The sequence below is a fragment of the Erythrolamprus reginae genome, chromosome 4 (genome assembly GCF_031021105.1).
Source record: "Erythrolamprus reginae isolate rEryReg1 chromosome 4, rEryReg1.hap1, whole genome shotgun sequence".
Lineage (NCBI taxonomy): Eukaryota > Metazoa > Chordata > Lepidosauria > Squamata > Dipsadidae > Erythrolamprus > Erythrolamprus reginae.
In genome coordinates, this window is record NC_091953.1 from 80,657,154 (window position 1) to 80,683,179 (window position 26,026).

The 26,026-nt window shown below is 40.9% G+C and overlaps 1 protein-coding gene and 1 pseudogene across 5 annotated transcripts in view; both read left to right on the forward strand.

The window, feature by feature from the left end:
• Window positions 1-9,903: 9,903 nt before the first annotated feature.
• MAP7D2 (MAP7 domain containing 2) overlaps window positions 9,904-26,026 on the forward strand; it is an 85,005-nt gene continuing 68,882 nt past the window's right edge. For 2 of the 5 annotated variants that reach the window (XM_070750621.1, XM_070750622.1), the window contains exons 1-2: window positions 10,047-10,204; window positions 20,694-20,771. Coding sequence is in view for 3 of the 5 variants with exons in the window: in XM_070750619.1 (XP_070606720.1) it covers window positions 10,153-10,204; window positions 20,694-20,771; window positions 22,820-22,983 (294 nt within the window). In the remaining 2 variants the exon portion in view is untranslated. Of the gene's footprint in view, window positions 10,205-12,399; window positions 12,422-20,693; window positions 20,772-22,819; window positions 22,984-26,026 lie in introns of those variants that run through there. The other 3 variants (XM_070750619.1, XM_070750618.1, XM_070750623.1) reach the window with 3 other exon arrangements.
• LOC139167060 (ribosome biogenesis regulatory protein homolog) lies at window positions 11,173-15,161 on the forward strand (annotated as a pseudogene).

Below are 26,026 nucleotides of genomic sequence, written 5' to 3' on the forward strand. Positions count from 1 at the left end.
AAGGTAAACCATAGTATGTATGTTTGGGGTATTGCAAAGCACATCTTCTATGGGTCAGCTTTTTTATTGCTGTAGTGTAGAATGTAGAATAGATGTTGATACTCCTACATAATAATCCCATCAATTTATTACATTTTTGCCTTTGAATGCTCCTGAGTGGAAATTAAAACAATTCTGGAATTAAATTCCATTGAAATAAACTATTTCATGTAATATGAGAAGTATATTTTCTTATTAAAATGACAGTATATATTTACATGAAATAAAGATTATTTCAATGGAATTTAATTCCAAGATTATTTTAATTTCCAAACAGGAAAGGACCTTGTAGGTCATCCAGCCCAAGCAGGAGATTCCTACACCATTTCTGAAAGATGGCAGTCCAATCTCTTCTTGGAAGCCTTCAGTGATGAAGCTACCACAACTTCTGAAGGCAAGCTATTCCATTGATTGATTGTTCTCACTGTCAGAAAATTTCTCCTTATCCCTGGAAGTCTTTAACATACACATAAAGAAAGCAATCACAGTCTGTCCATTTAAGGTACTTTGATGCAGGGGGAGGGGGACCATATAGGGGCAAGCGGCCCCAGGAGCTGCCTTCTGAGCAGTTCTGCTCTGAAGCGGGGGAGGGGGGGAGAAAAAAGTTCAATTTCTCTCTGCTGCAGCATTCAATGTGGCTGCTTCTCCTTTCCTTCTCAACCTCATACAAAACGCAAACTTGAGGAGGAGTGAAGAAGCTAGGTTAAATCCTGCAACAGAGAAAATCAGCCAGCAATCACTAGAAGACTTGGCCGAAGTTTCCTGCAAGGCAGGAGGAGCAGGGGTGGACTATTGCCCGGACGGGGTGAGGGAAACCCAGTGGGGTAGCAAAAATGGAGCTCCACTCCAGAGCACCCAATTTGAACTGAAATATAGTGAAAGAAAATGCAGGGAGTCCTGCATAAGCCACGCCCACAGTGTGGTAGTAAAAAAATTTGGTGGCCCTTCACTGAGGAGGAGCCCTGAACAGGAGTGCTGGATTGCAGAAACAATGGGAGAACAACTAATGGGAGGCAAAGAAAACCAGAGAAATTTGAGAATTCAAATCTGCAACTGCACTAAAAAAGCCCTGTGTTCTTGTAACCTTAACTGGAAGCAGGTTAAAAAAGGGTGGGAGGGATATTATCAATGCCCCACCCTCACCCCTCAGAGAGAAGAGTTGCCCCCCGCCCCATCCCAAGAGTTGCAATTTGGCGGCGGTGCTGCTCCTCACCTCCCTAAAGTGCAGGCAGCCAAATGGCAACTCTTCCCTTGCTGGGGTGCTGCTTCGCCCCTTTCCCTAGATTGTTGAGTGGACTGCAACATTGCTTCTGCGTATGAAAGAACATCTGGGTGTTCTCTGTGGTGGAGTTGCCGGTGCGCCATGGCTCTCGAGCGCTCGCTACTTGTGCCTCTGTGACTATTGACTTCATGGAACCCTGCAGTCAGCTAGAGATGCACCAGACCGGAGGTCAGCCTTGCCGCCCCTTCAGCTCTACCTCTACTCACCAGCTCAGGCCACTCGTCCTCCACATGCTTTCCCCGCATCATTCAAGTGGGATGCAGGCAAAGGTGGTGTATGGGAATCCTATGCAAGAACAGCCACCCAGCCGGGCCTATGTGGCTCGGCGGCCAGCCACAACCCATGGTCTTTCCAGTGGGTTGAGCCAGCTCTACTTCAGCCACAGTCACTGGTGGTGGCTCTCTGGCTTTAGCCTCGGTGGTCCCAGTTCAGAAACTAGGCTTTTTGGTCAAATAATACAGCACAAACAGTGTCCCAACAGCCTCTTTATTTTCATGGCTGGTAATTATTTTCATTCCCAGCAATAAGACCCAAACAATGATAATAAGTCCAACAACAGTATTTCAGGGAAAGGCAGATAAAGACAAAAATCTTGAACTTTCTGGACAAGCTGCCAAAGACAAATTAGCAAAGAAACTTGCCAAGGCCAAACAGAAATACGGAGTCCGAGCTAAAATGAACAAGTTGAATAAAGTTTCTTCCTGCTATAAGCCCTTCCATTTGCTCTACTTATATAGCCTATGGGAGGGGCCAATTATCTCAAAGCCTTACTCCTGAATAGTCTTTCTCCTCTGTAATTGTATTTCTTAACTCCTATTTTCCATAGTTAAATGCCCCTTTAAAAAAGAATTCCAAATTTACTTATCTTCAAACAAGAAATATCAATTCATATTGGCTATTTTATGCCTTATATCTAACTACCGGTAATATCCTTTACAATACAGGGGAAAACAAAAATTATTCAAATTCCATTAACTTCTTTTGTTCCTTAATCATGCTGTATCTTCCATTTTCATGTTACAAGTATGTAATTTTAAATTTTATTCAACAAGTCAAGGTTATATCAAACTATAGCATAATTACATTTTCTAAAAAAATTCTCTTAATTATATCATTAATTTGTCATCATCCACTATGTCTACAAAAGGTTAGCAATAATTTCATAAGTATGTTTCATTATACAGTGGTACCTCTACTTACGAACATAATTCGTTCCGTGACCAGGTTCTTAAGTAGAAAAGTTTGTAAGAAGCAATTTTTCCCATAAGAATCAGCCTTCCATCCTTCCGAGGTGGGTAAAATGAGGACCCAGATTGTGGGCAGTATGCTGGCTCTTTTAAAAAGTGCTATTGCTAACATGTAAGCCGCCCTGAGTCTAAGGAGAAGGGCTGCATAAAAATAGAATGAATGAATGGTAAAAGCAAATAATGCGTGCAATTGGGAAAACTACAGGGAGGGTGGAGGCCATTTTCTCCCAGGAGCTTCCTAGAGAGGCCCCACAGAGGCTTATCCCCGCCTTTTCCAGCCCTGTTTCCTCCCAGGAGATTCCTAGAGAGGCCCCACGGAGGATTCTCCCTGCCTTTTCCAGTTACAGTTTTGGAGGCTCGGGTTTGTAAATGGAAAATGGTTCTTGAGAAGAGACAAAAAAATCTGGAACACTTATCTAGAAAAGTTCATAAGTATAGGCATTTGTAGGTAGAGGTGCCACTGTATATAAAGATGAAATAACAATCAGCTAATCACATAACAATCAACAATTTTTTCCCTTAAATCTCCCTATATTTTGAAATTCCCTGATATTTCCCTTACATTTCCCTGTAACTTGCAATCTAGTTCAGGCACGATCGTAGATGTCATATCAAATGGCTAAGCCGTGAAGAAATATCAGTAGCTGAGGAAGCAAGTTGTTGTCACAGTGTAACAGACATAAAATTCAATATAATCATAAAACTCAAAATAATCATTTGCCCATTTTCAAAGTCTTATTCCTTTGTGTCTTTGTCATTGTCCAAATCCTCTTCCACCTGCTCTTCTTTCCTCTTTGTTATCATGCTATTTGTTCCTCGCAATCATATTCGCAATCATATTTTCAAAATAGTTGCTGCACTTAAGAACTTTCTCTACATTTTTTCCAATTCTATTTGTTGTTTGTTGTTGTTGCTATTATTATTATTATTATTATTATTATTATCATCATCATCATTAATTAGATTTGTAGGCCACCCCTCTCCAAAGACTCGGGACGGCTCACAACAACAAAAAAAGTACAAATCCAATAATTAAAACAGTTTAAAACCCTTAATGTAAAAAACAAGCATACATCTCATACAAACCATACAAAAAACAGATATGGCCCAGGGGAATCAATTTCCCCATGCCTGACGACAGAGGTGGGTTTTAAGGAGTTTACGAAAGGCAAGGAGGGTGGGGGCAATCCTAATCTCCGGGGGAGTTGATTCCAGAGGGTCGGTGCCGCCACAGAGAAGGCTCTTCCCTTGGGTCCCGCCAGACGACATTGTTTCATTGATGGGACCCGGAGGAGGCCAACTCTGGGACCTAACCGGTCGCTGGGATTCATGCGGCAGAAGGCGGTCCCAAAGATATTCTAGTCCGATATTCTAGTCCGATGTTATAGGTCATAACCAACACTTTGAATTGTGACCGGAAACTGATCGGCAACCAATGCAGACTGCGGAGTGTTGGTGTGACATAGACATACCTAGGGAAGCCCATGATTGCTCTCGTAGCTGCATTCTGCACGATCTGAAGTTTCCAAACACTTTTCAAAGGTAGCCCCATGTAGAGAGCATTACATGAGTCGAACCTCAAGGTGATGAGGGCATGAGTGACTGTGAGCAGTGACTCCTGGTCCAGGTAGGGCCACAACTGGTGCACCAGGTGAACCTGGGCAAACGCCCCCCTCGCCACAGCTGAAAGATGGTTCTCTACTGTAAGCTGTGGATCGAGGAGGATGCCCAAGTTGTGGACCCTCTCTGAGGGGGTCAATAATCCCCCCCAGGGATATGGATAGACAGATGGAATTGTCCTTGGGAGACAAAACCCGCTGAGAGGTCAAAAAGCGCCAGGACAGAGGACAAGCCCCTGTCCCGGGCCCGCCAGAGATCATCCACCAACACGACTAAAGCAGTTTCTGTGCTGTACAGGCCTGAATCCTGACTGTTGAGGGCCTAGATAATCGGCTTCCTCCAAGGACCGCTGGAGCTGGAGCGCCCCCCTCGCCACAGCTGAAAGATGGTTCCCTAATGTAAGCTGTGGATCGAGGACGCCCAAGTTGCGGACCCTCTCTGAGGGGTCAATAATCCCCCCCCAGGGTAATGGACAGGCAGATGGAATTGTCCTTGGGAGGCAAGACCCACAGCCACTCCGTCTTATCAGGGTTGAGTTTGAGTCTGTTGCCACCCATCCAGACTCTAAAAGCCTCCAGGCACCGGCACATCACTTCCACTGCTTCGTTGACTGGACATGGGGTGGAGATGTACATCTGGGTATCATCAGTGTATTGATGGTACCTCACTCCATGTCCCTGGATGATCTCACCCAGGGCATCTCTCTAAGTCTGTAAAATAATACTGTAGATCTGCAAAATAGTTCTTAACAATGCTGTAGGGTCCTCATCTTCTAATGCCATATTACCAACACCACCGTTCACCTAGTCTGATGTAATCCTATTCTCTCAATGTTCAAGTAAACAAAAGTTCATTCTAAGTTCACAGCCACAGCAGATGTTTTCCAAAATCCAAGGCCAGCAGCTGTTTAAACATCCACCAAAATTTTCCAAAGTAATAGTTCCTCCAACCGGCCAGTGGCATTTAGTAATTCCACAAGTCTATTTTCTCTTGATTAGTATGTTAATGCTTAATTAAATCAGTTTTATTTGAAAAATATTCGCTTCAAAAATAGTTCAATAATCTTATTTAAAAATTATCAAGCAGCCTTCTTTGCAGCCTTCTTCAAAAAAATTCCACTATGACATTCGGTGCTCAGAGCTGCTTCGTCTTTATTTTCTTCCCAAACCTTTTGTTCCCATTTAAAATTAGAAAAAGTCCCAAACTTCACTTTGGTTAAATCACTCAACAGCTCAACTCTTAGTCATCTTCTTCATCTCTCCAGCACTTTTTTTTTGTTCCTCTTCCCAGATGACTTTAAAGCTTCCATAACAGATTGATTTTTCTTTATGCAGCCACCACAGTTTTGACAGGTTTTACAAGCCGATTTCCACTGCCACCAGTCAAGGGCCCTATACCAATCCCTTCCAGATCACCAATGACATTCCTCTTCTTCACTGCCCCTCCAAGACACTTCCAACCTAGTTCTGATTGAACCAAGTCCCCAGATGACAGGGATTCGGGGTTCTCCTGCAGAGTGCAGGGAACTCCATGTGGCTGCAGTGCTTGGTCACGCCCCTCCCCTCAATCTATTCTATACCTGTGCATTTGGTTTTTATTGCCTAAGTGTAAGGTCTTACTTTTCTTAACACTAATTGCATTGTTTGCTAACGCCCAGTTTTCAAGTCTATTACTGTAAATACGTATTCCTAGTAGAAAGGTTTCTGGTTTGAGTTCTATAGTCTGTTTGGTTATTTCTCCAATCCACTCTTGTATTATTTTCCAATACAGTGGTACCTTTACTTAAGAACTTAATTCATTCTGTGACCAGGTTCTTAAGTAGAAAAGTTTATAAAAGAAGCAATTTTTCCCATAGGAATCAATGTAAAAGCAAATGATGTGTGCAAACCCATTAGGAAAGAAATAAAAACTTGGAATTTGGGTAGGAGGAGGAGGAAGAGGACAGTCACTGACGAAGGGAGAAGGTGAAGTGAGGGGAATCAAAAAAATCCAAAACTTTAAGGCTTAAAAAAAAAAGGGACTCCCATACACTGCACCAGAGAGAAACCCAGGCAGGCGAGAGGGGGGAACTTCCCGCTCCTTTGACCGAAAGATGGCTCTGCTGCTACTTGCTTCCTCTTCCTTCCCATGCTGAAGGGCTCCCCTCTCGTTCGCTTGCTTTGTAGCCGGTGCCTTTCCTTTACTCTAGTGACTCCTCGGTTTGGCTGAAGACAAGTTGATTTGGCCAGGGCGAAGCACCCCTTTTTGCCTTTCTGTGCAAAGACGCTCCAGGGGGAGGATTAAAGGGGGAATGGCAGGAAACTGGCCGGGCCTTAGTGCTGCTCTCAAATTTCCTGGGAAATTTTTCCAGGCTCGGGTTCTTTTTCAAAGTATTTTTTTATTTTTTCCTCCACATCATAAAATACAAAAAACAATATACCTTCTGTTTTGTTACAATAAAATAGTTTTGGATTAGTGAATCATATATAACCAAATTATACATTCTTAAATCCCATCTATTTAATTTCAGTTATCATCACACACCCCTTATTCCATTTTTTCTAATTTCATCATACAGATAAATCTCCATTAATGTCTCATTAAGTCCATCATTAATATTCCTTAAACTATTGGTAAAATCAATATCTTTCACATCTTATAATTTTAATATCAAAGCCGTAGTGTCAACCTGCGCTTGCTGCTGCTGAATTCCTTGCTTGGTTGTCATAGAGACGGGGAGGAGTAGATATCAAGGGGGGTTGGGAAGTGTGCAGGAGGAGAAAAGGTTTGTTAGGATAAGTTTCGATTTCCCAGGTGTCGGCGGAGACCGTTAGACGGGCAAATTCCTGAGAAGCCCGGGAGGAGCATCTTGGACCACCTGATGCATCTGGACAACGGAGATTGGGCAAATGCCCAACAGGGGGGTGGAAAAAGGGGTTTTAGTATGTGGGGTACACGCCATTTTCTTCAGACTTTGCTTTGCTTTCGATGCTTCAAGTTCTAATTTTGATAAATTCACTTTGAACCTTAAATGAAAAGACTCTTGAGTTTTATTTGTCTGAATTATGACTGGCAGCCTTGACACGTAGTGCCTTCTTCCCTCTTAGTACAAATCTCAAAACAGACTAAAAACACTTAAACCTAATTTTATCAGTATAAAAATTATATACTTATACTTTATCAGTTTAAAAAACAAACAAATAAAAATTAAAATTCATTACTTATTATTATGCCATTATTATATTTCATCAAACCCCTCTTGATAAATTAAAACTAAGCAATAGAAAAAATACTTTGATTTTCAAATCTGTAAACCCCATTTAACTCACTAATCCGGACTGAATAAACCTTAGAGGTCTAAATTAAACCTACTTAAGTCACCTTAGTATAAGTATATTTCATTTACTTATTTACTTCATTTATTTATAAATTTTATCAAAATTCATAAATCTACTACTAAATAAATAAAAAAATAACTACTAAAATTAAAAAACTATTATAAAGTGTTATAAATTATAAAATATTCTAAATACAATCAACCATTTTCAAAAAACCCTTTTCCTTGTCTATATTTAATATCTGTCTCTCCCATCTTTTTATATCGCTTTTTTTATTTTTCATTTTCATCTTCTTCCTCACTCATCTCTTCTTTAAATAAAAAGTCCCCTTTAAAAATCCCCTTTGTAAATTACCACTCTTTTATTCCCATTCCGTTTGAAATTGGCAAAATCTGATAACCTTGCTCAGGGCCGCCATCAGGAATTTTGGGGCCCCATATAGCCTAAGTGTCTGCCCCCCACCACCATTTTAAAACTACTTTATTTTGCGACATACCAATTACGTATTAAATTTACCTTTCACAAAAAAAATTTAAACCCTGCCACTACAACAAGGTACACTTGTTTGACAGATTAATAATATGAGTCATTTTGTTAAATCTTTTGGTCAAGTATGTTTATTACTATAGTGCAAATATGACATCATAAAGGAAAGCACAGTGAACTGTAAACATATACAGATATTTCGGCTTATACTCGGGTCGGCTTATACTCGAGTATATACGGTATATCTTTTTTATATTTTGAATTTATAAAAATAGCCACCAATCAATTTTTGATCCCCTAAGTGCCAATTGTTCTTTTGTTTTTAAATTGTTTTTGCTTCTATAATAATTCTTTATATGTAATTTTTTTATCCAAATCTAGTACATTGGGGTAGATTAGGACTTCCATTGGAGATACCTATTTGGGGATATGGTGGTATTTGTTCTTGATTTCTAACCAGTCGTCCTGGTTTTGATTTTTATGCAAGAAACATTAATAATTCTTCTGAATCTTCAGCCTTCAGGGTGTGGGTATTCCCCTAAACTTGGTGTCATCTGCAAATTTGATTAGTTCTCCTATCTCCTCTTCTAAATTGTTTATGAAGACATTGAAGAGTATTGAGTCCAAGATAGAACTTTAGAATACTGTATCTCACTGCATGCTTTTCTTCATGTAGATGTAGTTCTATTGAGGACTACACTTAACATTGTAGCCGGTTACAAATGCATCTGGTGGTAATGCTATCTCATATTTTTCTATCTTACCAAGATGTATGATAGCAAAATAAACATAAAAAATAAAGTAAATAAGTAATATTTTGCCAACTGCCTTATTGAAATCTATGTAAACTATGTTCATAGCACTTCACTTGTATTTAGTTGCTTTGTAAAAAAAAAAAAGGCAGTATCTTTTTAAAATAATCCTTTTAGAGTTGTACTGAGAAGGAAAAAGCTGGGATGATACCTGTTCTAGGTGCAGAAATCTTAGGTATAAAGGCAAAATATTTTCCCAGCATCTATCCTGCTTAGGTTATTTCTGGATAATCCCTAATCGATTACAGCATTCAACTGGAGTTTTAGGAGCAGTTTATCATAACTTCTGAGGCATCAGGATCCTAAGAAACTAGGGTTCAGATAGTTTACCTTATATTAAATTGGAGATTACCTCTACTCAGGGGTGGGCTGCTGCTCCGAGGGGAGGGGGCTGACGGAGTGGGGTTGAGAAAATGGAGCTCCACCCCAGAGCACCCAATTTGCACTGAAAGATGTTGGAAGAAAATGCAGGTCATCCTGCATAAGCCACAGTAAAATTTTGGTAGTCCTTCACTGCCTCTGCTTCTCTGGGCACTTTTTTGCCTTTTAACTTCCTTGAAGCTTTGAGATAACAATCTGAAGATCCTCCTCTTTTTGCTATTCTCTTTTCCACTCTATCCCTGTATTCTTCCTCCTATCTCAAAAGAAAGTTTATAAAGTAGGACAAGGGGAACTCTTTTGCGACTTGTCCAAATAAGCTTCACTACAATGATCTGAGGGAGAGCATATGGTGCACTTGCACTTTGGTTTGAAAAAAATCCAAACATTTGGGGAAAATGTTCTGCCCGAACTTTTTTCTCAACCACGTGGTTTGCTTTAATTTTCCAGTTAATTGAAAGGAATGCTTAGGATAAATCTGTAAACTTAGCCAACCACCCGAAGCAACCGTTTTGCGTTTTGCTCTCTGCCTACAGAGTAGCGAAAAGGTGCTTTTGGAATTAAGGCCAACCTTCATGAATTCTTTTTGGCGCGCAGTCGCAAGCAGCTTGCCGAACAGTCGCTGATGCCCGAGGCAAAAAAAAATAAAACAAAGAGAACACGAGCAGGTTGCCACACGTTAACTAAAAGGTAGTAAAGAGTTTCGGAGAAAATGAATGTACACCTGGAAAGCGTTAGAAGCTATGCGGTCGCTCAGGCTCCCTAGTTTTCAGCAATTGCTTTCAGCATCTCCCGTTTCTCCAATTCACGAACGACGCGTCAGGTGTCCTCCCGAAACAAAGTGCGCCTGTGCGGTGGCGGCCGCGCAGTAGCAGCGAGAATAATACTATTATCGTCGGTTACGGTTCTTTAAGTGTGGTAGCAGACGGCTGGGGGGAAAAGTAAGCAGCAGCTCCCGCCGGAGGAGGAAAATGGCGGAACCGGGAACACCCCGAACATCTCCCTTGTATTCGCGGGCTTCAGGTAGGGGCGAAGGACTAGCTGACACGATCCTCTGTGGGTGTGGTTTGTAAGCGAAGGCACCTACTTTGAGGGGAAGTCTGCTGCCTGGGATCTCCCAGTCTTTTCCCCGCTGGCGCTCCGGGTTCCCTCGGAGCAGGTGTCCTTCCGTTCTTGGTGCCCGAATTGTAGCCGCAACCCCGTGTTCCTGGTTTTCGGTTACAGACGAGACCCCTAAAAGAGTCGCTCTGTACAAGCGAGATTGGTTTGCGAGGTGGTCGGTGTGCAGGAGCATTTGGCAGGCGGGTTCACTGGAAATGGTTATGTGGGAAGAAAACAGTCTTGGGAAGGTTAGGAATGAAAGATTAGGGAATGGAAGGTTGGATATTTTCGTCCAGACAGCAGTCAGTTTTTTAATTCATTCAGACAAAGAAAATGTTGGAAGAGATTCCTTTGACAGAAGGGAAAGTGAAATACATCCATGTCATTAGAAATGATAAAAAAATTAATTCCTTTTATGTCTATCTACACTTGGCCAGATGAAGTATTTTATTCTATTCTAAAATGTAATGGTTTGTTTTCCCCTGTGCCTCTACAGCTAGGATTTGTTCAACATTGACTGTCATGGGTAGGAGCAGGAAACTAGTATCTTTAGTGAGGTTATGGTTACACACTGGAAAGATGAATATTTGAGTTTTAAAGAAATTATTTTAAATCTCTTTCCTTCCCTTTCCTTCCCCTTCCCCTTCCCTTTCCTGTTGGGTTGGCCTCTATAGACAGATTTTGTTGGGAGGTTCACTGGCATGGAAAAGAACAGGAAACTGTAGTATCTTTAGGGAGCTAAAGGTTAAGTGGCTGAATACACATTGGCAAGATAAATATTTTAATTTGAAGACTTTATTTTAAATAGTTTCTATGTGCTCTACTCTGACTCTAAACCTGTTGGGTTGGAGTTGCAAGGCAGTTCTATACAGAAGAAACATTACTCAATCATGGAATATGCGGCCAAGTACTTGAGGTGGTGCTCTTAATTAAGGCAAGAACTCAATTAAATTTTTAGCATTGTTTTGTCTTTTTTTATGAAGATGTGCAAAAAAAATGTGGCAGAAATTATTTCTACCTCCTTTAAAGTAGGAAAGGATATTTTTATTCAGCTGGCAATACTTCAAATGAAAGTGTGTGTGTGTATATATGTATATAGAGAGAGGGGGGAGAAAGGGGGAGGCAGGGAGGGAGAAATCTGCTTGCATCTTGGTTTACATATTGGATTATTACCCATCTTGGTTTACACATTGGATTATTGCAATATGGTTTGTTTATGTTTTTGGTTAGTATGATACAGAAAACAATAACAGAATTGGAAAGGGCCTTGGAGGTCTTTTAGTCCAAACCCCTACTTAGGCAGGAAACCCTACACCACTTCAGACAAGTGGTTATCCAATATTTTATTTAAAACTTCCAGTGTTGTAGGATTTACAACTTCTACAAGAAGTTGTAAATAGTATTTACAAGAGGCAATTTTTTCCACTGATTAATTTTTCTAATTGTCAGGAAATTTTGTCCTTAGTTCTAAGTTGCTTATCTCCTTGATTAGTTTCCACCCATTGCTTCTTATCCTACCTTCAGGTGCTTTGGAGAGTAGCTTGAATCCCTCTTCTTTGTGGCAGTCCAGGAGATATTTGAATACTACTATCATGTCACCCCCTAGTCCTTCTTTTCTTTAAACTAGGCGTACCCAGTTCCTGAAATCGTTCTTCATGTTTTAGTCTCCAATCCCCTAATCATTTTTCTTGCTGTTCTCTGCACTCTTCCTAGAGTTTCAACATTCTTTTTGCATAATGGTGACCAAAACTGAATGCAGTATTCCAAGTGGGACCTTACCAAGGCATTATAAAGTGGTATTAACACTTCACATGATCTTGATTCTATCCCTCTGTTAAGGCAGCCTAGAACTGTTTTGGCTTTTTTGGCAGCTACTGCTGCCAAATGCTGGCTCATATTTAAATGGCTGTCCACTCCAAGATCCCTCCCACAATTACTACTATTGAGTAGGTACTACATATACATGTATACTGTACTGTATCTATGCATTTTGTTTTTCTTGCCTAATATAGAGCCTTACTTTTTTCACTATTGAATTTCATTTTGTTAAATAGCGCCCAGTGTTCAAGTCTGTCAAGATCCTCTGTCTCTTAATCCTATCTTCTGGAGAGTTGGCTATTCCTGCTAGCTATTGTATAGGTACAGTATTGGTATCACATAATACAGTGTTGTATACTGTATTTGTACAATATTGGTATCACTTAATTATAACAGTTTAGAATGATATACAAACAAATGTATCTTAAATAAGTTACAATTTTGTCAAAATTGTGGTCTTTTACTTTATAGAATAGATATACAATAGTAGGTAGCAGTAACAGCCAGGCTTGGTTTTACCAGATATGTAATAATATCAGCCCTGCGTACAATCAAAGCCATTGCTTTATTAGCAATCCATTCAGAGATGCTGTCTTCAAGTTCAGGTAAATAATGGTTGCTGACCTGATTCACACTCCTGTACCTATGAGGCTATTGTACTCTATTTTCATTTTAGGAACCATATAGATATCCAATATCTTCTCTTTGCAGATTCTTGCGCTGGGAATCCTCCATGATTCTTTTCTTGAATTCCACGGAGTAGCTCTTTCTTTTTGAACTCATCTTGTCTGGGGGTCAAAATAAAAGTCATTTCAGTTCATTAAATCCATTAATCCAAAACCCCAGCGGTGTGGGGCTTGGGATTTGGCATTGTGTGGGTTTTAGGGCAGGGTTCTGCAACCTTAAACACTTTCTCTCTCTCTCATTTCCCTCTCTCCTTCTCTCTTCTGTTTTTCTCTCTCTATCCTTTCCCTTTCTCTTTCTTTTCTTTCTTTCCTCCCTCTCTTTTCTTTCTCTCAATATTCTCTCATTTGTTTCTCTTTTTTTCATTTTTCTCATCCTCTCCCTCTATTATTTTCTCAATCCTCCCTCCCTCCTTCCCTTTCTCGAATTCCTCCAAAAATCGCCACTCCAAAAGCTTCCTATCTTGCCCCAAATTCTTCCAAAAATCACCACTCCAAAAGCTCTCTATCATGCCCCAGATTGCTTCTAAAATGGCCCCTGCAGCCACTTCCTATGCCACCCAAATCGAGGTCCTAACGAAGGCAAATGAAGTGAAGAAAGGCAGCAAGGAGCAAAGGCAGCAAGGAGAAACGAGGCATTTTGAAAGGAGAGGTGAGTTTGGAAGACTTTGGAAGTGATTTCGGGTGGCTTAGGAAGCTTTTGGAGTGGTGATTTTTGGAAGAATTGGGGGCAAAATAGAGAGCTTTTGGAATGGCAATTTTTGGAAGAATTTGGGGCAACATAGGAAGCTTTTGGAGTGGTGATTTTTGGAAGAATTTGGGGCAAGATAGGAAGCTTTTGGAGTGGCGATTTTTGGAGGAATTTGGGGCAACGTAGGAAGGTTTTCAAGGGGTGATTTGGGGAGATATTTGGGGGGGGCATTGGCCTTCGTTAGGACCTCCATTCCTTGCTTCTCCTTGCTGTCCATCTCCACTCCATTACCCTTCACTTTGTCCGCCTGCTGCTTCCCCCCCCTACATTTTCTACACTTAGTTGTATATAATTTTCTACATTTTTTACACCTAGTAAAATATGTCTATTTTATTATCATTAGTGTTGGGTGAACCCAACAAAGTTTGGGTTCGGCGGGTTATGACGAACTTGGCGGCGGAGTTCGGATAAGTTAGTTGAACCTGAACCCTAACCCCAACACTTCTGGCCTCGCCCTGCCGTCTTCCACCAAAGCAGCCCACGGATGCCTGTCTCCTTTTATTTCTTACGGAAAAGGTTCAGACCCCACAGCCGCACCTTTTCCGTAAGAAATAAAAGGAGACAGGTGGCTGCGGGTTGCCCTGGGTAATGGGTGCAACAGTGGGGGAGAGCCATGCCGCCTCCGAGCCCAAAATTTCCCCGCCTCAGGAATGGCGCTGCAAGCAAAAGGAGGTGGGGAATCCCATTTGCTTGCTGCCCATGAGGGGATTCCAGGGGCGGGGCTTTGACGTCACGGAGACTCCTTCCTGCCTGGGGCCAAAATGGAGTTGAGGAGGAAATAAAGCCAGGAAGGGGTCTCCGTGACGTCAAAGCCCCGGGGCACGAAGACCTGCAGTGGGCCTTGGCCCAGGACAACAAGCAGCTGCTGGTGGGCCAGCTGTGGGTGCTGTCATCCGAGTGGCTGGAAGCCGGCGCAGGGCCCAGGGTGGCCCACCTGCCTGAGCCTTCGACGCGCCTGCCCAGTGAGAAGCCACTGTCCAAACCTCGGCCGCTGACCAAGTGGGAGCAGTTTGCGCACCTCAAGGGCATCCGGCCGATGTGCAAGAAGCGCGGCATGCTGGTCTGGGCCGAAGCCACCCAGGAGTGGAGGCGGCGCTGGGGTTACCGCCGATCCGGCAGTAACCCCTCCCGTGACTGGCTCTTGGAAGTGCCCGACTCGGCCGACCCCATGAAGGACCAGTTCGCCAAGCGCGAAGCATGCACAGGTGATGCGGAACAAGCTCAACTGCCTGAGGAACCTGGCATGCACCCAGCGGGGCCCCCTGTCCGCCGACCTCCACCCGACGGGCCACCAAGACCAGGCCTAGATGAGCCGCATCGCCACCCTAGCTTGTGTCTCCACCGCCTCCCAAGGCCACTTCCAGCCTCGCCTACCTAAGGAGCCCGCTGTCGCCCAGACCAACACGGCCTGTGGGAAGAAGCAGTGCTTCCAGCCATTGCTGGGGGACTTGGAAGTGGAGAAGAAGCAGCACCTGGAGCTGGCCCACAGACTAGCAAGAAGCCTGCCCTGGACCTCACCTGCGCCGTCGCCCCCAGCACTTCACCTCCCACCGGGCAAGAGGATCCTGGCCGGCAGCTTCAAGCGGGCAGCGGGCGGGAGGTGAAGGTGGGGAGGGCTCTGACTTAGATCGAGCTTTTGTCCAGATCAAGCTGGACAAAAGTGTAAGTGTCTGAAATTTGTGGGGAGCTCCTGGATTTGGGATTAGCCCTCAAAGCTGCCACCGCCAGCCCCAGATAACCTCAGCGGTGGTGGCTACAGTAAAAGAAGACAAAAGCGAACCGATCACGGGGAATGAATGGGGCGCCCCCAGCTCGATCTTCACTTTCTCCTCCTCTTCTCAGAAGATGACAGCCGGGCAGCGGCACTGAAACTGGGGGAGTTGGGGGGGATTCCCCTCTGCCTGCCGCCGCCCCAAAAAACTTTCAAGGAGGATGGAAGCCCCAGCTCCCAGCCATCGCCCGTTTGATGGAGCCTGTCACCTCCTCTCCAGTCTCCACGCTGCCACCCAGCTGTCATCTTCTGAGAAGAGGAGTAGAAGGAGCCTTAACTTCCTTATTTATTTAGTCCAAACTTGGCAACTTTTAAGACTTGTGGACTTCAACTTCCAGAATTCCTCAGCCAAGTGAGTATTTTGACCATATCATCATTTTTGTGCATCATTTTCCACTTCCAATCTATATAGCCGCCCCGAGTCTGTAGAGAGGGGCAGCATACAAATAAAATAAAATCAATCAATCAATCAATAAACAAACAAACAAACCCTTCAGTTTTTGGATGGCCTCTTTCAGTTCCTTAAGTATAATTTCCCTGTTCAACATTGCTTGTTTTTTCATTGCCAGATTGGGAATTATTGACTGCTTATATATGTTCTAATGCCATCTTCTTTGATTGCGTCCGCTTCATATAGTTTCTTAAAATAATTCTGATCTCTTTCTTCTCTTCCATTCGGTGCCGTAGATTCCCCTCTTCATACAGCAGTTGTTGGATTGTTCTCTTTGAGATCTCTCTTGTTAATTTATGGGCCAACCATCTTCCAGTTTTATTAGCTTATTGTGGTTGGCTCTGGGCCAGCTTCTGCTCCAAGGACTGTGGGGGTGGTTGTGGGTGAATCCTCCCAATGTCAGAGGCCAGTTTTGCTGCTGACTGCTTTCGACAGCGAAGTGTCTGTAGAAGATAGTGAAAGTGAAATGGGATCCTCAGAAGAGGTAATTGCAGGCAGCCCATTAGATAGTCGCCCGTGAGTGATTCATCATCATTGTCATCAGTGGATTCGGAAGAGGAGACATTCATTGATGTGTGCAGATGCAGAGCAATGACAAGAAAAGAGCAACTGCGTAAATACTACAGGAAATAAGGGAGATCACCTTGGCTGGGGGTAATTAGGCTAATGGGGCTGATGTTAAATTGCCAGCGTTCTTGCATCTGGGCGTGGAAGTTTATCCGTTTGATGGAGAGAAGTGTATTTTGAATCAGGATTCTACTAGGGCTATTTGAACTGTTTCCAGGACGTTTTGAACCACTTCATAGTTAAATTTGGGACTTGAGAACTCTTAAAGGAGGGTGGCTATGACGTCTTTACAGCTGCCTTTTATCTGCTTTGTGTTTGTTTATTGTTCTTCACAGCATTCAAGGCTGTTGCTTTGAAGGTGAGCACTTTGACTGACTAAAAGTGTGTTTGGCTCGTATTTTCCTTTTGAGAAAACAGTGTTATTGACTTTATAATTGTGTGTGTCTGAATTCCTACCTTTGAACTCATTTGGGGGCTCGTGTCAAGAAGCCCGGCAGAACAAATTTAGTTTCTTTTTTTTTTAATATTATGGGGCACTTCTTCCTGTGTAATCAAATTGATTCTATGTTTTATTAAATATCTCAATTCTTTTTATTATTTAATGGGTCTTTTTGCATTAGTAATTCTTGCTTCCTTAATTCTTTATTTAGTGTGTCCATTTTTCCCCTTTTGATCTTGTTCTTTTTTGCTATGTAAGCAATTGACAAACCTCTCACATATGCCTTCATTGTATCCCAGACATTCTGGGTTGAAGTTTGTTCCTTAAGATTTTCCTTGAAGAAATAGCCTAATACTTTCTCCATTTTCTGAGCGAACACTTTTTTTTTGTAATATGTTTTCGTTTAATAACACCTAGTTCTCATGGTCCCTTTCCCTCTCCATTTTATTATTACAGGGTGATGGTTGGCCCATCTCTATCATATCTCTATGTTTTCAGTGTCCACTATTAGTACCAAATTTGTCCATACCATATCATGTGTGACCAGGATCTATGGGCATGTAATAAAACATGTATTGTTGTGTCTATGAATTCCACTTTAGCCAAACATCTTGCAAGTCCAATTTTTTGATCATGTTCATGTATGTAGTTGGCAGTTGCCTTCTTACAGATTTTCTGTTCATGCTTTTATAACCCATTTTACTGTCTACCATCGCATTAAAATCTCCTAATGCACATATGTTTTGTCAATACATTCTCATGTAATTTAGAATAGCATCTTTTTTGCTTTTGGTTGGGGGCATAGATTCCTACAAATAAAACTTTTATTTCTCCCTTTGTTATTTCAGTCATTAAGATTATGCCCTTATTATCGGCATAGATTAATTTGGGATTTAATCATATTTTTGCATAGATAGCAATCCCTCTTTTCTTTGTACACAGAACAAGTTACCTAATTTTGGACATTCTAGAAGGCTTTCAAATTTTGCTTTTATACGGGACTCCTATTGACAAATTATATCTAATTTTTGCTTTTGCAGATCCAACACTACACGTTTCCTCTTTATAATTGATTTCAATCCATTGATGTTAACTGATAGTATATTAGTTTCTTGTTCCTTTATTATTTTATTTGTTGTCTGTTTTGAGTGTCCCCTTTGATCGTGTTTCAGTTTGTGCCCTAATCCTCGCTCCTTCTCTCTCGTATCTTTTGGCTTCCCTACCATCTCTTATATCTTGTTCTTCCAATTGGGATCTTGTGATTAGATCCTCCTGGCTCCTGATGGTTGTTTCCTCCTTGCTATCTTGTTCATCTTCCCCTGTTGCTGTAAGTTCCTGGAATTCTTGGGCTTTTTCTATTGTATACACTCTATACTTTTTATTCCTCCAGGTTATTAGCATCCCTTCGGGGATGAGCCATCTAAATAATATCCTGTGCTGAACCAGTTGCACTGAAAGGAAGTTGTAGCTTCTCATTTTCTCCAAAATTCTTCAGGGGATCTGTTTTAAAATTAGTATTTCCCTGCATTTGTACGTTAAAGATTCCCCTCTTATTTTATTCAGAGTCTTGTCCCTCATTTGCCACCTTAAAAAAGGATTTTTGGGGGTGTCTGTGTTGCCTTGCATAGCTTGTATTAATTCTATAGGTTCTGTCCAACTCTCTTATAATTTCATCTTTCGCTTCACCTAATATTTGCCCTAGAATCTCCACCATTAAATCTGGAAGGTTTTCATCTTTTGTTTGTTCTATATTCTGGAAATTTAAGAAGAAGGCAGACCTTTCTAACTCCAGGTCTAAGATGGCTTCTTCCAAATTTTTGTTTATTGCTTCCAACCTACTTTTGGTTCTGTTTAGTCTTTTTTCTGTGATCTCTGTTCTCTCCTTAACTTCCGTTTTTGTTGTTCATTTTTCAACAGTGCTTCTTGTATTGTACCCACCCTATCATCTATCTTATTCATATTAATTTTTACTCCATTCTTTTTTTTAGTTACTGCATCAAGCCCTTTGATAAGTGTGTCTTGAATCTTTAGACTGTTCCCTGCAAAAGAGTCATTGATGTTTGTAATCCTTGCAGGTTCATGGTTTTGAGCTGGTTTTATCTCCAGTCAGCATATTTTCAAGGGATCTCTGCCCAGCAGGGGAAGTTAAGGCCATTGGTTGCTTTTTGCTTCCTTTAATCACAGTTGTCATGTTTGACGTTTGCAGCAATTTAAACAGGTTATTCCACTTTAACATATAATTCCCAGTTTTGTTGATGTGTATATTTTGCTAAATGCTTTTAACATGCATTTTTACTCTTACTCTTTACGTGTATAGAAAATTATCTCAACAGTTAATTCTTATATCAGATAGCTAATACCATATACTATATATAGTGGAACCTCTACTTACGAACTTAATTCATTCCATGACCAGGTTCTTAAGTAGAAAAGTTAGTAAGAAGAAGCAATTTTTCTCATAGGAATCAATGTAAAAGTAAATAATGTGTGATTGGGGAAACCACAGGGAGGGTGGAGGCTCTGTTTCCTACCAGGAGATTCATAGAGAGGCGTCATGGAGGCTTCTCCCCACCTTTTCTGGCCCTGTTTCCTCCCAGGAGATTCCTAGAGAGGCCCCACAGAGGCTTCTCCCCACCTTTTCCGGGGAGGCCCACAGAGGCTTCTCACTGCCTTTTCCCGCGAGGCCCCACAGAGGCTTCTCCCTGCCTTTTCCGGGGAGGCCCCACAGAGGCTTCTCCCTGCCTTTTCCAGTTACAGTTTCGGAGACTCAGGTTTGTAAGTGAAAAATGGTTCTTGAGAAGAGGCAAAATAATCTTGATCTTATCTAGAAAAATTCATAAGTAGAGGCATTCTTAAGTAGAAGTACCACTGTAATTGATTGATAATTTGTGTTAATTTATGTAAGATAGAAAAACTTCATACACTATATAAATAATACTGGATGTAAAAATGATAGTCAAATACTTAGTAAATTAAGAAAAAGTTAATTTATCAGCTAAGGAATATCCAGTAAGTTAAATATTACCCTATTAATAATTCCCCTCTATCTACTATAGAATTGTGGTAATATTATAAGAAATGATCTAGAAATGAAAGGATTAATCAGTTGTATCAATTAATCAATTAAGTTCATCGATTATTGGGACAAAAAGAAAAGCACCAATATACTAAAGAATTTATACAGAAAAGAACCACTAAATAGCACTATTACTAAGGAAAAAAGGAAAAAAAGGGGAGGAGGCAATCCCAATTGTGTTTAACTATTTACAGACATGTTTAATATTCAGTCTTTTCTTCACACCACACTTTGATTCCTTTTCCCCAGTCCTAAGTTCTTATAGTTCTTATAGTTTACCAAAAGCTTCTAAGATGTCGTCCTTTTATTTTTGCACTGTCACAATCCACCAAAACTCTGTCTGGCAGACTCCTACAAACAGTCTCTCTTCCCTTTAGCATTCTTCCATCTCCCAATCAAATCCTTTCTCTCTCGGACTCCAAGTCATCACTCCAGTGCCTCCTTTCTCCTCAATATTTTTTTCCTTTTTCGCCTTTCCAAATCAAAAGTCCAATAGTCCTTTCTCACATTCTCTTCGGTCACTTACTCACTCCACTCAGATTACTTACTTCACCTCCTCCTCCAATCTGCATTGACCACTTCTCCAATCCACACCGCTTTCGCGCTTTTGATCTTTCATGCTGTTCCTTTGATAAAGAGGTTTTTAAAAATTTTCTCAATATTCTGATACATTTTCTGCTGAGTTTCTTTATTATTCTCACTTTAACAGATGAAAATAAATGAGTGAGATTGGAAAAATTTCATTTTTCATTTAGTTGCATAATAATTCTGCACGCTAATAATTGTCCAATAATTGTGTACACATAGATGATATTCTAAGAAAGCCATAACCTCACTTTTACTTTTACCCATTAGCTGTGGATGGATTACTGAAGACAGATGAAAGGCAAAGACTAGCCAGAGAAAGAAGAGAAGAAAGAGAAAAATATTTTGGTAAGTTTTATTTTCTTATTCAATAAACAAGAACAATCTACTTTTGAGTATGCAGTCTTGAGTCTTTTGACTACTAACTATACATAAGAAAAATGTAAAGTTAATGTATAGAAGGAGAAATAGAGAACCCATCTTGAATTCATTAGGATGCTGTCCTCATCTGGGACCGGAGACATTTACTACTAGTATCCCCAGTCTTCTGCATAGCTACTGTACGTTTTGATTTTTCAGTCTACCAATGTTTCGGTATTATTGAAGCAACAAGAGTCCCTTGAATATGACCACCAACATTTGGGAATCAAGCAACATCCATTTAGAAGATGTGTAGGTCTGGTTTCACTCTACCATATTTCCCCTTATATTTGTTTGAACCCTGAAATAAGCGCTTTGCCTTATTGCCATGCAGTCAAAAGCCCTCATTATCAGAAGACACCCCATTTTGGGGGAAACAACTCAGAGTAAACTTCTCTCCTCTTACTAAGGTATGCATATGTTTACTTATGCTCTTATATTATATCCAGATTTCCTGGGTTGTACCTAATTTCCTAGGAAACAATATTTTTTTTCTGCATAAATAATTAATCATCTGGCACAGGCATATATTAGATTGAATGTTTTCATGAAATTAAAATGCCAGTGAGCTAAGTGGTTTAATTTTGTATGTTATTTCTTTATTTGACCACTAATACTAATTATTATTTAACTGTAAAAAGACCTGTAATGCAATACTGCAATACATAGGGTTCCTGTTCAAGAAATTTAACCCATTTTTTTCCTATCCAACAGATATTTGGTACTCTGTAAACATTGACTACATTATCTTCTTTGTCATGTTCTAGTGGTTTTTTCTACTAAAAATTACATTTTTTCATTAAGAATCAACATACTTTCCCTTACAACATTTTTTCTATACAGTAGAACCCCGACTTACGAGACTAATTGGTTCCGGAAGGAGGCTTGTAAGTCAGAACGCTCGTATGACGAAACATTGTTTCCCATAGGAAACAATGTAAAGTCAATTAATCCGTGCAACAACAAAAAAACCCGCTGCCGCCGAACGCGGAAGTTAGCGTTCAGAGACAGCTGCGAAGCAGCGCGCGTGTTTTAAAACGTGGCAGCCGGCCTGGGGGGCTCGGGGAGAAGCCCCCGAGCCCCCCAGGCTGGCTGCAACCTTTTAAAACACGCGCGCCGCTTCGCAGCTCTCTGCTGAATCCAGAACGCTAACTTCCGCGTTCGGATTCAGCAGACAGCTGCGAAGCAGCGCACGTGTTTCAAAACATGACAGCCGGCCTGGGGGGCTCGGGGGGAAGCCCCCGAGCCCCCCAGGCCGGCTGTGATGTTTTAAAACACGCGCGCTGCTTCGCAGCTCTCTGCTGAATCCGGAACGCTAACTTCCGCGTTCGGATTCAGCAGAGAGCTGCGAAGCAGTGCGCGTGTTTTAAAACGTGACAGCCAGCCTGGGGGACTGGGGGGCTTCCCCCCGAGCCCCCCAGGCCGGCTGTCACGTTTTAAAACACGCGCGCTGCTTCGCAGCTGTCTGCTGAATCCGAACGCGGAAGTTAGCGTTCCGGATTCAGCAGAGAGCTGTGAAGCGGTGCGCGTGTTTTAAAAGGTTGCAGCCGGCCTGGGGGGCTCGGGGGCTTCCCCCCGAGCCCCCCAGGCCGGCTGCAACCTTTTAAAACACGCGGGATACGAGCGCCAAGGAGCTGTCTCCTGAAGCCGAAAGCGGAAGTTAGTGTTCGGCTTCAGGAGACAGCTCCTTGGCGCTCGTATCCCGAATGTGAGCTCGGGAGGCGAACAAAAATGTCGCTCCCCTCCCAGCTCTTATCTCGAGTAGCTCGTAAGTAGAGCTGCTCGTATGTCGAGGTTCCACTGTATAGGATATACACGTGCAAATTTGGGGTGCATCAAGCCTTTTGATAACTCTACCCTGGAATTACTTGGTATTGTTCTGACTGCCTAAGGACTGCTAATATACAGTTTAAATAAAAGTTGGAATGTGTGGGGTCAACTTTTATTTGAGATTTTAAAATTTATTTTATTATAAGTTGTCAGGGAGCAGCAAATCTTAGAAAAAGAAAGGAGAGCAAAGCTTCAGCATGAGAAACAAATAGAAGAAAGATGGAAGAAGTTGGAGGAGCAGAGGATGAGGGAAGAGCAAAAGAGGGCAGCTGTGGAAGAAAAGAGAAGACAGAAGCTTAGAGAAGAAGAGGTAGGCAGTTGTATGCAGCATTATTATTACCATATTTGCTGGAATGTTGGTTTGGAGAAAATATTTGAATATGATTCTTTTAAAACATATTTTTAAATTCATGATCCCTGAGTGCTTAGAATATTTGTTTCTTTGTTTGATTAAATATAGCTGTCTGTTCAGCATACAATTTAGGATAACATCCTTATCAGTAAACTAATGAAAACATGATAAAAGCAAAACATAAAAACATAGAGATCTGAAGAACTGGGAAAAAAGCAATCAACAGGAGAGTATTCTCTCAAGACAGTATTAGTGTTTTAATTTCTTTGGAGTAAGGACTCTCCTTGCATTTTTAATTTAAAGATGTTTTCATATTAAGTAGCAGATTTTATAGAAGAGAATTTGGCACCGTTCTGAAATAGTAGAGTTGAGCTTGATTCTTGGCTGTGGTTATACAGTATTGCATATGGGATGTCATGAGGGTTTTCAGTTGCTATTTTAGTAATTTAATATTATTATTATTTAAATGTTGGTTGTTTTGTATTCTGTTTTGCATAGGATTTACCTGTTATCCATCCAGACCACGTAAAATAAATATCTGCAGCTTTTGTGCCATTTGCTTAGAGAACAGTTTGCTTTCTTTTTGTATGTACTTGTCAAATGAAAGAATAGTCAGGCATTTTGTGGCATTATAATAGGTGATAATATTAATTAGGGTTTTGTTTTGTTTTTTATATGTCTGGTGCCAATATTCTTGAATTAGGTTTTTGTTTTCTATATGTCTAGTGTTCAATATTCTTGAAAATAGGAAAGCTGTTTGAATATGTATGTATGTACCGGTATGTATGTATGTATGTATGTATGTATGTATGTATGTATGTACACGTGTGTGTTCCATACAAATATGAGTATGGAACAGGTATTAACATAAGAAGAGGTAGATATTCTGAAAAATGATAAGGGAAGAAAACCCTCTTATACCTGGCTGAATATATTATGGTTAGCAATAATTAAAGAAATAAAAAAGATGCTGCAGCCATACCGGATAGAGTAGTCATAGTAACAATTAAGTAAATTAGCCAAAATTGGCCACAATCATATCACATTTGTGTAATTAGAAACAAATCTAGGATTTTGTTTTGCTTTGCTAGGTTTCTAAACCTGGCACAAATGCCAGGCAAGATTTTCTGACACAAAAATGTGAAACATAGCAAGCAAAACTCAGTATCTTGTAGAGTTATTAAGAGCTGTGTCTCCCTGTGAATGGTCATGTTGTGACAGGTTATCCATGGATTTTATTAGGATAGCAATTGGATGGAGATATTCAAAGCTCTGTCATTGATAAGGTTCGTCTCTTATTGATGAAACTCATGTGTTATTCACGTCATGGATTTACAATTAAAACAGTCAGGCTCAGAACCAAAATTGACTCATGACTATTTTTCCAGTCTGAGTTCTTTATTGTTTTACACCTGTAGACAAATTTTTGCCAGACTGAGAAGCTACTATGTGCATTTGCAATATACTCTGTGAACTCTCAGGGAGAAGCTGTCTTCACCCTCTTTCTCTCACATGTAATATCTGGGCTAAGTTGCTTCTTACTTCTCTGGAATGCATCCTCTCTGTCCTGAGGATTCATCATTACATTACAAAAATTGGTTAATATCAGTTGCTTGTGGGGATGGAAATTTGCCAGGTCATTACATTAGCTAAGGAATTTTTAGTCACCTTTACTTGAGAAAACTAATTACCTTAAATGCTAAGTATTTGTCAACTTAGATGTCAACTACTAAATTACAGTGTATCCATCAACATAGTAACTTAGAGAAGGAAGTGTTTCAAGATTGCTGTATAATTTTGTCACATGAAGCTCTGGACGGCTATGTCTTTGTTTCAGATTATTATTTTCTTTACTTCCTGTGCATCATCTTGATAGTCTCCTCTTCTTATTACCATATTTTTCAAGTATAAGATGCACCGGAGTATAAGATGCACCTAGATTTTAGAGGAGGAAAAAAAGGAAAAAATTATTCTGAACCAAATGGTGTAGTACTATATTATTTAATAGAATATCAGTGTAGCAGAATACTTTTTACAATCAGGTATACTTTTTACAACCATGTACACTTTTTACAAACTTCAAACTTGACAGCTTTAAGACTTGTGGACTTCAGCTCCCAGAAATCCTCCTCCAGTCATGCTAATTGGGGTAATTAGAAGGATCTCCGTTTTTGCAAAAAATGGGCCATTTTTCATCTATTTGTTCACAAAAATGGGGTAGGCAAAGGGTCTGGGTAGTCTTCATAGAGCTCCTAGGTGATAGCAAAAATGCCCCTGGTTTTGCAAAAAAAAGGTTGTTTTTCACCCCTTTTTTCGCAAAACTGGGACCATTTTTGCTTTCCCCCAGTCCCCAGAAACTCTCTGCAGGCTCCCCAGACCCTCTATTGACCCAATTTTTGCAAACAAATGGGTGTGCTTTTCGCAAAAATGAGACATGGGGACAGGGCTTCGGGAGGCCAGCAATGCCTATAATCGATGTATAAGATGCACCGACATTTCCATCTTCTTTTGGGGAAGAGAAGGTGCATCTTATACTCCAAAAATACTATTTTATAAATAATATGTATATATATGTATGTATGTGTATATATATAAACTCTCATCACCAGAACCAAACGCTTAGCTGACCATGAGCACTTAAAAACTGAATTGAACAAACTCAAAGATGTATTAATTTCTAATGGATTCAAAGAGAAAACAATAACAAACCTAATCAAAAAAGAGACACCCCCCAAAAAACAAGATCAAGAACAGGACAATGGCACCACCATCCTTCCTTACATCAAAGGCACCACGGATAAAATTAGTAAAATTCTGCACAAACATAACATCAAAACTTCATTTTGCACCAACCAAAAAATATCTAATATCCTAAGGAGCCCCAAAGATAAAATCCAATTGGAATACCAAGGAATCTATGAAATCCCTTGCAAAACATGTGCAGCCACATACATTGGACAAACTAACCGAAGAGTGAGCCAACGCATAGCAGAACATGTGA